The sequence below is a fragment of the Saccopteryx bilineata genome, chromosome 6 (genome assembly GCF_036850765.1).
Source record: "Saccopteryx bilineata isolate mSacBil1 chromosome 6, mSacBil1_pri_phased_curated, whole genome shotgun sequence".
NCBI classification, from domain to species: domain Eukaryota; kingdom Metazoa; phylum Chordata; class Mammalia; order Chiroptera; family Emballonuridae; genus Saccopteryx; species Saccopteryx bilineata.
Window position 1 is genome coordinate 183,255,370 of NC_089495.1, and position 15,987 is coordinate 183,271,356.

Sequence of the window (15,987 nt, forward strand, 5' to 3'; positions counted from 1 at the left end):
TTCTCCCAGAATGACCTTCAGACATGACCCAGTCCTTGTCTGGCTGCTCTTCCGAGCCTTGTTCTGCTGGTCTGTTAGGGAACAGGAGCAGCTTCCGTGTGCTTAAAATGATTGCCGTGTTCGCTGCTTGTCCTTGGCTTTTGTCCAGGGGTAAATCAGCCTTTCTGTGCCTCAGTTTTCTAACCGGGGAGATAATAACCACCCTTCCCAGAATTTTGATAAGGGTTATGTGAAAGCGTGTTTGTAGCTTGGATATAATAGGCAGTCGATTCTGTGTGTTTTTATATTGTCATTAAAATTCCTTATAAAATTAGCTTTTCAGTGGCCCCTGTAATTGACAGATCAATACATTAAGAATAGGCTTTAAATGAAAAAGAATCATTTGCACCAAAAGTGATCATGTTAAATCACACACCGTAGAAATAAATACAGTGAAACCCAACTTGATTCTGCTTGAGTTTTCTCAAATATACATTTCTATTTTAAGTCTGGCCCGCAGGCTATACCTTTTGCTTCAGTACTTCTCCCCTCTCTTGTCCCAACCACCGGATTTCCTTGAGTAAATCTGGAGGCAGGGATTAGATTTTGTTCCCAGTATATGACTATCAGGCCCACAGAAAAATGTTCAGGTATTTTCCAAATATTTGAATGCCTCTTCTGTGATGGACGCTATATCCCTGCCTGGTTGCGATACTGGACAAAGAAGCCACGTTCAGGGAAACATGGAAAAAGGGTAGCTAACCCAGGAATGCTTCTTGGAGGAGGAAGCTTCTTGAGCTAAGACTTGGGGAATGCAAGTCATTGTAGTCCTAATGGACAGTACCTGGGGCAAAAGAGATGGGGTGTGAGGATGATGAGTCTTAAGGTCTTATCACAATTCTATTTAAAGAAAGTTTGCGGAAGAGATTTCTACTGGGTGATGGCAGCCACAGCAGCTCCTACCTACAGCATTAGGTCAGAAAAAACGAAGATCACTGATGAGTTTGTACTTTAAAGCCCAAACCAACAAGATGTCAGCTGCTTTGATCTTTCACTGTGCACTTGACTATCTTTCTTATAACCGAGTAGTTGATAAGTCAGTACATCTTCATCTATATAGATTGACCATTGCTTTTCATGAGTCAGCCTGTGTGTAAACTAACGTCAGCAAACAACCACATTGGGCTGGATTTAAGTGCTTTTTTTAGGATTTAGAGTTTAATTTGGGACTAGAGCTTATTCTGTACCAAGGGCTTTTAGGACCAAGACCCGAGGAGGTACTGAAGGGGTCTTCTACAGGCAGGGCACATTTTTTTCCCCTTAACTTTTTGTGTGTGTGTGTGAGACAGAGAGAGGGACAGATAGGGACAGACAGACAGGAAGGGAGAGAGATGAGAAGCATTAATTCTTATTTGCTTTCAATTGGGAATCCTCCTCCTCACCCTATGTGTGGTTCAGGAATATTTGCCACCTCTCCAGCAACTTTGTGTCCTCTCTGGCCCATGACTGAGGTCCCTGGTTCCTTTTTTAGGTGATTCTTAAGAAATCCAGCACTATTCACCCAGGGACCATTTTCTGCCATCTTCAAAGCAGGGTTGTTGCTACGGGGCCAGGGTTGTTGCTACGGGGCAAATGAGTCTTAGGCACGGGAACCACTGATTCTCCTTGTATCATGTGCACGTTTTCTATGTAGTGCTGCTCATTGAGTGCCATCTATTTAAGGTAAATGTGTATCTTATTAACATTTACTGAGTATCTATTCTGTGCTAAGAGCTGGTAATATAAAGATAAATTGTACCCAGGGGACTCCATCCTTCGGGAGGACTCTTAGTGATGAATTCATTCAGCTGTTGAGTGCTTTGAGTTAGGAATTGCTAGGTACTGATGATGGGAAGGCACGTTTTCTTAGGATATGATATGCTTCCAAGAAACACGTAAGGTCTTGGCATTTAGTTTCAGGAGCAGCTCAGCCCTTAATTCCTTTTTAAATAGGCCCATCGTGCTGCCCAGTCAGGTGTGCCTTGGGGGTGTTACCTCTAAAGGACTGTTCTCAGTGGGTGGTTTCTGCTCCCCCCTCCAGAAATCCAGGTTTTAGCTGGCTTTAAAAAAAAAAATCTGGCTTAGTTTTAAATTTTCTTCCTATTAAGAGAAGAATTCCCCAAGCCAAGACAGTGATTACAATGGATTATAATGGAGGTTTTATTTTTTATTTTTTTACTTGAATTTATTGGGGTGACGTTGGTTAAAAAATTACATAGGATTCATGGGTACACAGAGTTTTCTTGGTGTAGCATTGAGGTGGTTTAGTTTGGGGTTCAGTAGATTTTAAAGCCACTCTGAAGCCATGATTCTGGATATTTGCTTCATCCTTGAGGAGAGGGGAATAGTTTAATTTGGGAGGGGGAACGAAGAAAGAGAAGCATAAACTCGTGGTTCTACTTAGCTGTGCCACTGATTGAACTACTGACATTGGCCTTGGGCTCAGTCTTGGGCTTGGGCTCGATGACCCCTGGCTTGAGCTGATGACCCTGGAGCTCGATGACCCCTGGCTTGAGCTGATGACCCTGGAATTGAACCAGCAACCTCAGTGCTCTGGGACAATGCTCAAACCACTGTACCACCAACTGATGAAGTATAATATTTTATGTGTCAATCACCTTCTACCACTTGGGAAAATTATTTTTAAGGGTATATTAATTTAAGCTTAGCAAATAACCTGATTTAAATTAGGCACTTAGAATATGCCTTTTGTGTCACCTGGGCACGACTTTAGGTTATATCAGTGACTTAGGGTTTTTATTTGACCAACCCACAGTACAAAGCATTTTACCTTGAAATTGGGCTACCCTTGTGAGATGTCCTCTGAAGTTTTTTATTCTGTTAAATTTAATAATTTTAAAAAGTCTGGTTAAGATCCACTAAGTCTATTTCATGGCCCACTAATGGGTAGTGACCTACAGTTGAGTGTTTTAGGAAAGGCTGTAGGATGATTGTTTTTTTTTTTTAGTTACACCCTATGAGCATAACCATGATCACAAGATCAAACAATAACCCTGCCCTACAAGTTCATTCATTGCTGCTTAAATAGAATAATGAGAGCTAGGATCAGTGTCAGAAGTGTCAACTCCCTAAAACAGGATCGTCTGTATTGGACAACCGTTTAATAAGTAAGTACACTTAGAGGGAGTTGGTCATATACAAACTGAGGATATTTGTTCCAACAATCCCATTCTGGCTTGGGTTGAAAGCATTTAGGTCAAATGTTAGCATTGAACAGAATTTAATGGAGCAACCACAGTTCAACTATAATCCCCTAATGAAGGGATTTAAGCAGAGAGCCATAAATTAGCTTTTAAAATGTGCTTTATCATTGAACCTAGCCACCTCTGTGAGCTCTCGTTTGTGTCTTGGAAAGGACCAATAGAGATTTTGAGTCTCTTCATCCCAAAGTCTTCCTTCTTAGTCATACTCTCACCTGTCTCGATAGGTTTGTGCAAGTGGAAACGACAGCTGTGCCCATCCAAAGGTGTGGGTGATCTGAGGACCACTAGCATCAGAACAATTGTGCTTTTGTTAAAAATGTAGGTTCTGGGTTCCAATGCCGGCCCATAGATATTAGGTTTTTCTTGATTTTTAGTCTTCTTAATAATGTTAACACATGTAATCTATTTGTCCTAGACTACCTAGAAGTAGCATTTCCCAGGACAGATATTAGGAGTGAATATGAATATTTATTTATTTATTTGACAGAGAGAGGGAGAGATAGGGTCAGGAAGGGAGAGAGATGAGAAGAATCAATTCTTCCTTGTAGCACATCAGTTGTTCATTGATTGTTTTCTCATATGTGCCTTGATGGGGAGAGGCACTACAGCAGAACAAGTGACTCCTTGCTGAAGCCAGCGACCTTGGACTTCAAGCCAGCGACCGTGGGATCATGTCTGTGATCCCACGCTCAAGCCAGCAACCCTACTCTCAAGCTGGTGAGCCCGTGCTTAAGCTGGTGACCTCAGGGTTTTGAACCTAGGTCTCCGCGTCCCAGTCTGACGCTCTATATCCACTGCACTACCGCCTGGTCAGGAGTGAATATGAATATTTATAACTCTTGATACATATAACCAAATTGCCCTCTCATTAGCAAATTTATTTTTCATTAGAAGTGTGTTTGTCTACTTCTCTACCACCTTAAAAATCATGTACGTATTAGAAATAACTGATGTAGGTTTTAAATAAAGCTACCTCATTTCAATATATTTTGACTTACAACAGGGTGCAAACATTTATCTTGTCATTTGTACTTGGAGGGGATTGGAGATTAGAAGTTGTAAGTTTTGCCCATTTTTAACCTTTTTTAATTGATTGGTTTGTAGAGAGAGGAAGGGAGAGTGAGGGAGAGACAGCTCAACGAGGTGTGATCAGAGGAAGCGCTGATAGGAGTTACCCCAGAGAAGGGGTGCTTAGTTTGGAGGGACTGTGAGTGCATGAGCCTGAGGACGAGAGGAGGACCCAGTGCCTTCAGGACCGTCAGAGACAAATGGCAGCAGAGTGGGGGCCAGGCTTCACACAGCGATCCTGCAGCCTCGCTGGGGATTGGGTGTCTGTTCTCGTGTGAATCAGGACACCATCGGAGGGCTTGCCCGTTTCTGCAGCATGGCTGTGCTGGTGGAGGAGGGACAAGTGGCAGATCCGTCAAGATGGAACAAGGAAACGACAGGAGGCTGTTGTACTGCTGATGAGGTGATGGCGTGTGCTGTGGAGTGACCAGACGGCCTGGATTTGGGAGCTCCTGGTCTGTGGAGGGCGGGCTGTAGCAGTCCTTGTCCCTCAGAGCTCCATCAGAAATCACGAGGGCAGGGACCGCACAGCACACCAGGCCGACAGTGTTGAGCTGCATTCGTCTAGGAAGGTTGGCTGTAAATTGAGCATAGTTTTATGTATTGTTTGTATAAACGTCGTTAGGACAGAAGTACTGATGACAGTTCGAATCTTTCACCGCTTGTAGCTTTGTGTCCTTTGGCAAGTGACTTTACTTCTCTGAAACTCAGTTTCCACTTTGGTAGAGTTAGTGGGCAAATCAAGTAATACTGTGCTTATTAGGGAGAAATAACTCTGTTTACATAGCGAGAGGGAAGAGATGGGCCTGGCACACAGCGGAGCTTAGCTGGAAAAGTGTTTCTCCTCTCATTGTGATGTTATCATAGTCATTGTTGGCAAACCTGACTTTCCATCCTCAGCCTCTCCTTTCCCCTTTGCTAAGGTTAAGGCTGAGATAGCAGTGGCCTTGCTTATTGTTCATTCACAAGCAGTAAGAAGAGGGGTGCTGGCGACTGTGAGTGGCTTGCCCCTGTCTCAGATTTCCTGGGAGAGAGAGAAGGGGGGAGGAGCAGGAAGCATCAACTCCCATATGTGCCTTGACCAGGCAAGTCCAGGGTTTCGAACCAGTGACCTCATTGTTACCAGATCGATGCTTTATCCACTGCGCCTCCACAGGTCAGGCTACATGAATTCTAACACATACCCTAAATGCCACCCCCATCCTTATCTTCTGCTGTGCTTGCCTCTGAGCCTTGGTATTTTCCCACACTCAAGTTCAGCCTGCCCGGATGAAGACCTCTGGTTGGTGGAGGTTTCCGCCCTTGAGGCTGTCTTCTTCCCTCCCAAGTACTGGGCTGCTGAAGGCTCTGTCGTTTTGGGACTTCCAAGGATATGTTTCTCTGTTCAGTGTTCACTGTCTTCTCCCTTCTTCCTCTTCCTCCCTCCATTCGTCATACCCAGCAAGAGCGACCCTCCGTCTTGCTGGAGGGTAAAATTAACACGAGGGTAAAATTAACCTGGAGGAGTAAGCGTATTCTCCATTAAAAAGTTACTTGTTTCCCCTAGCGTTAGCATGGATCAGTGTGGACTGGCGGGGTGGGGAGCAAAGAGTTTGTCAGCCTCTCTGAGTGACTGGATGGCATGTGGTCTTGTGAAAATCTCTGGTATTTCACCAGCTTCTTTGCCTGGCGTATCTTTGGGAAAACAGAAGCCCTTTCCCGGCCAGGTAAAGGTCTCTGGGCACTGCTGTAGGCAGTGCTTTGTGGGTATGTTCCTGCCATGCTGTACCCGCCCCGCCCCCCAGGTCTGGGGGTGGTTATGGGCGGCAGTGGTTAGATCCAAGTTGGTTTTGTTTGAATTGTTGTAAAACACTTTAAAAATGTAGAGAAAGAATTAATTCTAAGTAAACCTACACCATTTCTTTAAGGGTATAGTTAGAGCCCTTAGGGTTTTCTAAGCAGTGTTCATAACTTTCCCTTTGAATACAGAAAGTCCCTACTTTTATGTACTGGAAACTGTATAGTAAAGTGGGTCTTCATATCCCCTACAAGCAGCAAGAGAGATAAGGAAAAAACATAATGATCCACTTGGCAAGTCACTAAACTATAGTAAAGTCCCATAGACTTGCTCCTTTATGGGCTTTCCTCTGTTTCGGGATGTGCATGTCCCTGCCTCTCAAACCAGCACGTGTTTCCATTGGGGGACATGTGACCTTGTGCTGAGGACCCACATGGCACGTTTGGGATGCCATTTCAGGGAGGAGGGAAATACCTTCTGTTTTATTTTTTTTAATATGTACAATATAATGGGTTTATATTTAATATAATATTTCTCTCCATTGGGGTGTTACTCAGTTAATATGGTCTTTTTTTTTTTAATTTAGAAAATTAAATTTAATGGGGTGACATTGATCAATGAGAGTACATAGATTTCAGGTAAACATTTCAATAGTATTTGAACTGTTGATTGTGTTGTGTGCCCATCACCCAAAATCAGATCATTTTCCATCACTTTATATATGTCTTTCTTTATTTCCCTCACCGGCCCCCTCATGTAACCACTTCGTGTTTATCTATGTCCATGATCCATGAATCTCATTTTTACATCCCACCTACGTGTGAAATGATATAGTTCTTAGCTTTTTCTGATTTACTTAACATGGCTTTTTAAAACATTAAATCTCTTCTCCATTTCAGTGTCAATACAAAATATATATTTTTTTACATTAAATCTTTTCTCCATTTCAATGTTAGGTACATTGAATACATTTATTTTAACCTCCCCTCAACCCCCAAAGAAATAAAACTTTTATGTTTTCATTCACAAGGAATATTTGATATCTAAGTACTGTATTTGGGGGTAACAAAACAAAAATCTAATAAAAACAGGGAGAAAAGACTTCTCAGTGATGTGAATGGCAGTGATTACAGCTGAACAGTGGTGACTTAGGATTCTGGGCAAGAATTTCCTTATTTCAATTCCATGTTTTGACACAACGAAATATTATGCAAATTTCAGCCAGCTTACTTCTTTTACCCTCTTTCTAGCTAGCAAATACAAATTAAAGACTGCATTTTTCAGTGTATTACTTCTTGTGAAAAACCTTTTCTCCCCCCATTTAATATACATCAGTTTATTCCCATTTGTAGGGAAACAACTAGCAATGTAAAATTACCCTATTTACAAGTTCTTGGGAACTCTCAAACAACAGAGCTCCATTTTTAACCTCAGTAGCACAGATGCTTTCAGGGCAAGGTTTAATTCAGCCCCTTCAGAGTAACTCGTGCCCATTCCTCTTGTGTATATACAGCCAAACTAGCCCAGATGCCTGTATGCTGACAGCCACACCTAACCAGAGCGCATGCGTGCGTCTCCGGCTGCTACTGCTTCAACAGCGGGCAGCACCAAAAGCAGCGAAACGAGGACTTAACAGTTGTGTTGAAACTGAGATCATGATGTTAGGACCTTGAGGTGGCTGATCTTTTTTTAGAAAGAGAGACAGAGAGAGAGGGACAAGACAGGGACAGACAGACAGAAAGGAGAAAGATGAGAAGCATCAATTCATTGTGGCACCTTAGTTGTTTATTGATTGCTTTCTCATATGTGCTTTAACCAGGGGGCTCCAGCAGACCAAGTGACCCCCTTTCTCAAGCCAGTACATTTGGGCTCAAACCAGGGACCATGGGGTCATGTCAATGATCCCACGCTCAAGCCAGTGACCCTGCGCTCAAGCTGATGAGCCTGTGCTCAAACCAGTGACCTCGGGGCTTCAAACCTGGGTCCTCTGTGTCCCAGTCCGATGCTTTTTCCACTACACCACTGCCTGGTCAGACAAGGTGGCTGGATCTTGAGCACTGAAGGTTTCAAAGAAACAATATATCTATAATTGTGTCTAACTTGAAATCCTTCCTGGAGTTCTGAAGGTGGAGAGGCCAAGTGACAGCACCTTCCAGGTAGCAGTAATTATAGGAATGGCCAGGAGGGAAATATGGTTTCAGGGCCTGAAACCAGGCTTTCTCAGTCTTGGCACTGTTGGTGTATCGGGCCAGATAATTCTTTATTGTGAGATCTGTAGGATGTTTAGCAGTAGCCCTGGCCACAGCCTGTTAGATGCAAATCATTCTTCCCCAGGTGTGATGACTGCAAATGGCTCCAGACATTGCTAAATGTCCCCTAGAGGGAGAAATCACTTCTGGTTGAGAGCCACTACTTTAATCAGAAGATATGATATAAACAAAAATGCAAAAGGTACATGAACATTTAAACCAAACAAGCCCCCACAGGAAATAATGTGTGTACCCAGCTCCTCTGTTGCATTCAATCAGAGTTTAATGCTCTGGAAACTGTTCTTTTTTTTCTTTTTTACCCTCTAACAAGTGAATTTTTGAATTTTGTATAGTTATTTCTCTTATTTGTTTATATTTCAAATTTCCCTCCCTCATCCCAAGTATTTGTTGAATAAAAACTGTCCTTAACAGAATTCTTTGAACAGGACGTTTCCTGCTTGGATTTCTAAACTTCTTGTAAGTGTGTCCTCACATTGGCCGGACCTCTTGGCTTGGTCTGTTCATTCTCAGTGGGAAATTAATTGGTGCTAAGATCTGACATCATTCTACTCAGAGTGCCAGTGAATGTTCTCTGTCCTTTCTCACCCCTACCTGCGTGTGCTATTTCTTTTTCCATAAAAATTTAGGCATACCTGGGCACGTCTTATTGCACATGTGCCAACCCTCGTAGGGATCCTTTGTGCCTTTTATTTTTGAAGCCAAATTCTCCCAGTGCTTGTTAATCATTGGGCGGACCTCTTTTATTGTTCAAGTCATACTTCTGTTGTTTGAAGTAGAGAGTTTTAATTGTCATCTTCACCAAAACTTGGCTACATAGAATTCTTTCAGTAGTTTCCTACTTCTGACCTTGGCTTAGATTTTTTTCTTAGCTTGGAGCAGTGCACTTTTCCTTGTTAAATAGTATCAGATTCTCTGAGGTTCTCTGAGCTTGTTGGGTCCATCCTAGATCTGGTCCTGTTGATCTTTTCCCTCCTATCCCCTAACCTCTCACTGTTTTACCTCCCCTCCTTTCTGGGGGGAGGCAGTTGGATTTCTTCTTTCTGTTTATGTCATTACTCCATCTATTTCTGTGTTATTGTGGCATTTGAGCCCATTTAAAGCTCTTCTTGGAGTTCTTTGTGGCTGCTCAGCCCTACACTGGCGTTACCTCCTCTTTTTTATACTGAGTGCCTTCCCATGCCTTTAATCAGGTGCCTATAGGGAGTTTAAAATTTTAATACCCAGCCAGTCGTAGTAAATTGGCTGTAGCTGTGCTGTGTTGTTATAGTCGCCATTAGCCACAAGTGGCTAAATTGAAATTAAAATTAGATACAGTTAAAAATTTAGTTTTCCTCTTACTAGCCACATTTAAATGCTGAATAGCCTTGTGTCGAGTGTCAGTCTGGACAGGGCGGATGGAGAACATTTCCATCACTGCAGAAAGTTCTTTGATAGTGCTAGGCTATAGGATACAGACCATAATGCACATTAAAGAAATGCCTATTTTTTTTTTTTTAAATTATTTATTTATTTATTTATTCATTTTAGAGAAGAAAGGGAGAGACAGAGGGAGAGAGAGGGGAGAGATAGAAGGGGAGGAGGAGCTGGAAGCATCAACTCCCATATGTGCCTTGACCAGGCAAGCCCAGGGTTTCGAACCGGCGACCTCAGCATTTCCAGGTCGACGCTTTTATCCACTGCACCACCACAGGTCAGGCCAAGAAATGCCTATTTTTTAATTCCTAGGATTCCGCTATTTTTGGTGAGATATAGTCCTCCTCTCCAGGGACATTCAGAATCAGTGAGTGACTGTAAATGCAGATGGGAGGGGACTTGGAAAGCATAATTAAGATGTTTCTGGATGTCTGGGTATAACTTGTATTCTAATTTTTCCTGCAGAAAATGCAGTGACCGTACGACCCGTGTTGTCTGTGTGCTTGAGGTGATTTGACTGCTTTCTGTGTTTCTAGGTGCTAAGAGATGGTGCTTGCGGGGCTCACCTCTGCCTGAGAATCGGTGCTGCAGGCGCTGGGAAAGCCACCTCTGATCCGGGGCTCCCTGCCCGAGCCAGCCTTCCCTTCCGGCCACGCCAGTCTTATGACCACACTACCCGTTTCCTCTTAATGATGGGTATTGGTAAGAACACTACGTCCAAATCCATGGAGGCTGGGAGTTCAACCGAAGGCAAATACGAAGACGAAGCGAAGCACCCCGCTTTCTTCACCCTTCCGGTAACAGCCCTCCCCGTCACCCCTTCCTCTTGAATCACTCTGAAGTGGTTTCTGACCCGAATCCCCTCGGATTAGCTCTAATCCTCCTGTTCTCAGGGAAGGCTAAGGCACTTGAAAACCACATGCCTTTCACTCAGTCAGTGAGTAGGAGCCCCGTGGACAGACTCCGGTGCTGGCCCTGCTCTCTGCCTGGAGTCACCCGATGGGACGGGCTCCAGGAAGGAGGGACACCTTGCTGTGAATGTTGTAGAGCTGGCCCAGTGCTTCCTCTACATGGGAGGATGTTGAAGGCTTAAGTTTATTTCCAAAGATGTGTTCTTTTGAAACAGCCTGGAACCCGACTTCAGACTTGTGTTACCAGGAGAGAAACTGAATGAATGACTTATTGTTTGGACCCAAAGGGCCGGGCTTTGCATTGTGGCAGCAGCATCCAAGATAGAGGTCGTTTTACCTGCAGCGGTGATAGCAGTCAGATTAGGCCGCTGACATGCATTCATTGTATTCAATGCTAATGTTTTTCCACATGAAGGATTATGACTTGTTGTTTATAAAGTTACCTAACGTGTTGGTTTAAAAAAGAAAATCGCCTGGCCGGAGAGCTTAATTGGTTAGAGCATCATCCCAAAGTGCAGAGGTTGCTGGTTCACTCCCCCGTCAGGGCACACACAGGAACAGAGCGCTGCCCCTCCCTCGCTCCCTCCCTCTCTTTCTACCCCCCTACCTCCCTCAGGGTACATTCAGGAACAGATCGCTGTCCCTCCCTCTCTTTCTTTCTATCTCTCTTTCTCTCTCCCCTCCACCTCTTTCTCTAAAATCAATAAAATAAACATTTAGAAAAAGAAAAGGAAACCCACTCTTTAGCCAGAACTCGCCTCACAGTGTTTTTCTGTTAATGTTGGAAATGAGGTTAATGGCAAGAATACCATTCAAGGATTCCTTAAAACGTGGCCCTGGGCTTGCCCTCAGTTGGGCTTTATTCAGTAGGAAAGATGCCAACGTGGCGTCTTTAGTCCCCTGGTTGACCTGACTGGCATCCACATTTTTATTTTTACCCTCTTAATTCTCAGAGAAGTGTGGTACTGATTTCACAATTCAGTAGAACTGACATTACTATTTCCTTCCTTTATGCCAAGTGAATTTTGAAACGGGATTTTCTGTCATATCAAAGGTTTACAGTTGACACAGGTTTTCTAGAGGAAGGGGCAAATTAGTTGTTCAGGTTTAAATTAGATCATCTCTGATGAGCAGGAGTGTTTCATGCCTGGGTATCGACTTGTCTCCCATACAGGTGAAGTGTGGGGGCTGGGGTGGGCCAGCAAAGGGGACAGGTAGGGAGTGCTTGCTGAGATAGATGGGGAACCTAGGGACCTCAGTCCAGGCAGCCAGTGACAAGGCGTGAGAGCAAGCTGGATGAGGAATGGGCGTGGATGGGTGGATTTAGCCAGCGCTGGGTCTTTGTCAGGTGACCGCCAGAGGCCAGCAGTTGAGGTCTGTGCAGGCAGGGTTCTAGCGGTGCTGCATGGACCCCGTGGGTAGGGAGGGGACTGGAGCTGGTGCGAAGGGTCGAGGCTCCGGCGGTGAAAAGGCATTTGGGACAAAGGTCTGGCAGGTATGCTGGGGCCAAGCAACTGGGGTCTTTGGGGATATGAAGGAGGAAAGACAAGCGACGAAGAACAGGTAGCTTTGAGAGGTGGTGAGGGGGTAGATGACCGGATCTGGTATTGGGTGGGGTGTGGGTGGCGAGGTACAACAGAAGTCCAGAAGGGCTTGGGATTGGGTGCTTGGGTGTTGGTGAAATAACCAATGCACACACACAGAAAAGACCCAGGATGCTTTTCTGGTTTGGTTTAAGTTAGTGTGGGGAAGTAACGACCTGACAGGATACAGAACTAAAGATTCTGCTTGCTTGTGATACCTCGTGTCCATTGACAGGAGGGTGCTGATTCCTTTCCCCTAAGGAGTCTTTTTCCCTGCTGTCTCCTCCCAGCTGGGAAGCAGGTTTCCGGCTCTATTGCTGAGAAACCGGCTGCAATAGCTCTGAACACTGTTTGCATTGGCATCTTCTAGCACGGAGAATAGTTCTCTTCGCCAGTAAGGCAGGGGTGTGTAAGGCAGGGATGAGCAGGCGTGGTGACGTCGAGTTTGCCGGGGCAGTCCCCGTTAGGCCTGTCGTTCCTGCATGCTTGTTTGTACAGTTCCCCTTCATGTTTACTGGGTCCCGTTTGGGTGATAAGTTACATGGTCACTGTAATTACAACCAAACTTAAGCATGTGAAATAGTTGAAAACATGTTTCTTAGTTCTTCTGGGAGAAAAAAAAATCCACCCTTCTCTGATTAGAAAAGCAAATACCTGATCATATTAGGAAATTTGGAAAATGGCAATACAACATTTAAAACATAAAGAATATATTTGAATTGAGTGGTTATGGCAGACACAGTTGGGTTGCCTCCCTTCCACCTTCTGTAGTCCCCTCCTCTCCCCAGAGAAGCTACCTTGGCAGACATGGGGGTGATGGTGGTGCAGAAACCATGTAATGGTAACCTTGATTCGCCTAGGCTCTGATTCAGGGAGGGTGATTGGAATGTGCTCATTCTCAGCAGTGAAAAAACAGAAGGCACAGTATGTTTTTGGGTGTTTTAAAAACGGAGCAAGGTACTCTAGAACATGTTCTTGTTCTTATAACTAATTTAATACCAGGTGCCATGGAGTTCCTTCCTGTACATTGCTGAGTAGAGAGTTAGGAGTTAGTTGTTAGATCTTAAAAGTCTCAGTTGGATGGTTTGGAAAATAATTGTAAAGTGTTCTCTCTCGCTCTCTGTAAGAATAATTAGATTTTGGAGAGCAGCAGGGTGTGATTCTGAGAAGGGTCTGAGGGTGAGGATGTTTCTTGGAGCCTGCACAGAGCACTGGTTTAATCCCCCTCTTTCTGTGAGATGAGAGCTTGAGTCTCCTGCACGGTGGCCATGATTTAGGGCAGGGGGTGCTCTTGATAGAGTGGAACAGCCAGGATGAACAGACTTTCTTTTAGAATGTCTGAGTAGATGGGGTGGGGGTGAACACACAATACAGTATACAGACGTGTTGTAGAATCGTGCACCTGAAACCTGTATAATTCTGTTAACCAGTGTCACCTCAATAAATTCAAGTAAAGAAATTAAAAAGAAAATAAATAAATAAAACATTTAAGTTGAATATATATATGTGTATTTTTCTGAAGTGAGAAACGGGAAGGCAGAGAGAGATTCCCGAATGCGCCTGACCATGATCCACCCGGCATGCCCCAGGGCATGATGCTCTCTGCCCATCTGCAACTGGAGCTGTTCTAGTGCTTGAGGCAGAGGACATGGAGCCATCCTCAGCACCCGGGCCAACTTGGCTCCAATGGAGCCTTGGCTGCTGGAGGGGAAGAGAGAGACAGAGAGGAAGGAGAAGGGGAAGGGTGGAGAAGTAGATGGGCACTTCTCCTGTGTGCCCTGGCCGGGAATCAAACCCCGCACTTCCACACGCCAGGCTGATGCTCTACCACTGAGCCAGCCAGCCAGGGCAAGTTGAAATTTTTTTAAGAAAAGAAATGTGCCGATACATGTGTTGAAATAAAAACGTGGAAAGATGGGATGCAAATGAAGATTTTTGTGCATGGTGAGAGGTTCCCCTCTTCTCCTCTCCTCTCCTTTCAGAGTTTTTTACCTTAAAAATTAATTTTTTGCACTGTTTTTTTTTATTAAGATTCTGTGAGATGAGAGCTTTATTATTTATTCATTATAGAGAGGGGAGAGAGAGAGAGAAAGGGGGAGGAGCTGGAAGCATCAACTCCCATATGTGCCTTGACCAGGCAAGCCCAGGGTTTTGAACCAGCGACCTCAGCGTTTCCAGGTGGACGCTTTATCCACTGCGCCGCCACAGGTCAGGCTTTGCACTGGTTTTGAGGTTACACATAGTTGCTTATATTGTAACTTTTAATATGAAGACTTTTGGTAGTTTTCAATGAAATGTGCAAGCTGATAGTAATACCAAATGCCCTTCTGATAGTTAGGACACATACAGCTTGGTATGAATGATCATAAAAAGACAGAGCTGCTGCCGTCACTTGCGAGAGCAGGTTTACAGCATTGGTCCACATTTCAGCTGATTATCTTCTTAACCTTTGCGCGAGGCAAGACTCACAGACTCCTGGTCCTGCAAAGGGCCTTTAAGGACATCTTATTCGTTCTGCTCATATTCAATGCTTGCTTTGTACTCCACACTGTACCAGGAGTGACAGGGTCACAATAGCAGAGGTTGCCCAAGCTTTCTGCCTTCCCCCGTGAGCCCCCCCTCAGCACCTTCCCCATCGCCACTGCCTCCTTTGGGTCATATTTTGTCTGGATCATGATGACGGGCTCCATATGGTCTCCCTGCCTTCCAGCCTTACTCCCTTCCAGCCCCCGATTGTCATTTCGGCTTGTGTCTTTTGCATTCCTAGACTAGTTCAAGACTTCCTCTTCTTCCAGGTGTAGCAGCCAGCTGAACCCCTACCTCTAAATTCTCCATTCACTTGTAACCTGTGTTCACTGAAGCTAGGGAGGCAGGTTCCTGACCTTTAATAATTAGAGGGACGATATTTAAGACAATCAAAACATCATCTGTTGGAGAAAAAGCTAATTTCCTGTTGGGATTTGATAAAGTAGTCTTGGGGGAAGACGGGCTATGGGCGGCTGCCTGGAGGCGGCTGCCTGGTAGTAATTACCCGGCAGTTTCTCCCGCTCCTTTAATTTTAAGTGTTTTAAGGTACCCGTGTTCCTCCCCAGGCTTCAGTGCTACACGTCTTGCCCGGATGAAATGGAAATAGCAAGAAAATTGATGTGTTCTTTCACTAGTATCTTTTAAATAGTTTGCATATATTTCGTCCCTGTCACTGTTTTATTATTTGTATAACTTCATTTATAAAAAATATTTTCACTGCAGAAAATTGAGAAAACATAGAATGCTGTAGTAAGGAAAAAGTACAAATTGTTTAAAATCCTGTCAGCCAGATAAACAACATTCTTATATTTTGGTGTATTTCTTGGCAGAGACGAAACAAATATTTAGTGTTGTTTAAAAAATTCCTGGCACACACAGTCTGCTGTATGAAAGCCCTTTAACTTCATATTGTATCCTGGCAGGTCAGTGCCGGCGACAGCCTATCTTGTCATTGACTCAACAGCAAAATTTTCTACTTTGTGTTTGCAATCTAATTTTTCTACTTTGTTGACATAGAGGTTCAAACCTGCAGATAATTGTTATCAGCATTTATTTGAGCCAAACTGATGACAGCTGCTAGGAAGCAAGATCTCACATGCTTCCAAGAAGTGACAGTTTGCAGCTTCTTGTATGCATTTGGCATTAAGATTACATGAAGTTGGGAGAAAGCAAGTGAGCATCAGATTATAGGACAGC

At 44.1% G+C, this 15,987-nt stretch overlaps 1 protein-coding gene across 3 annotated transcripts in view; it reads left to right on the plus strand.

Moving 5' to 3' along the window:
* The window catches only part of SLC23A2 (solute carrier family 23 member 2), a 121,606-nt gene that overhangs the window by 41,045 nt on the left and 64,574 nt on the right, over positions 1-15,987 (plus strand). For all 3 annotated transcript variants that reach the window (XM_066237914.1, XM_066237915.1, XM_066237916.1), the window contains one exon: positions 10,307-10,567. In XM_066237914.1, the coding sequence (XP_066094011.1) occupies positions 10,460-10,567 (108 nt within the window). In that variant the 5' untranslated portion in view covers positions 10,307-10,459. The remainder of the gene's footprint in view (positions 1-10,306; positions 10,568-15,987) is intronic.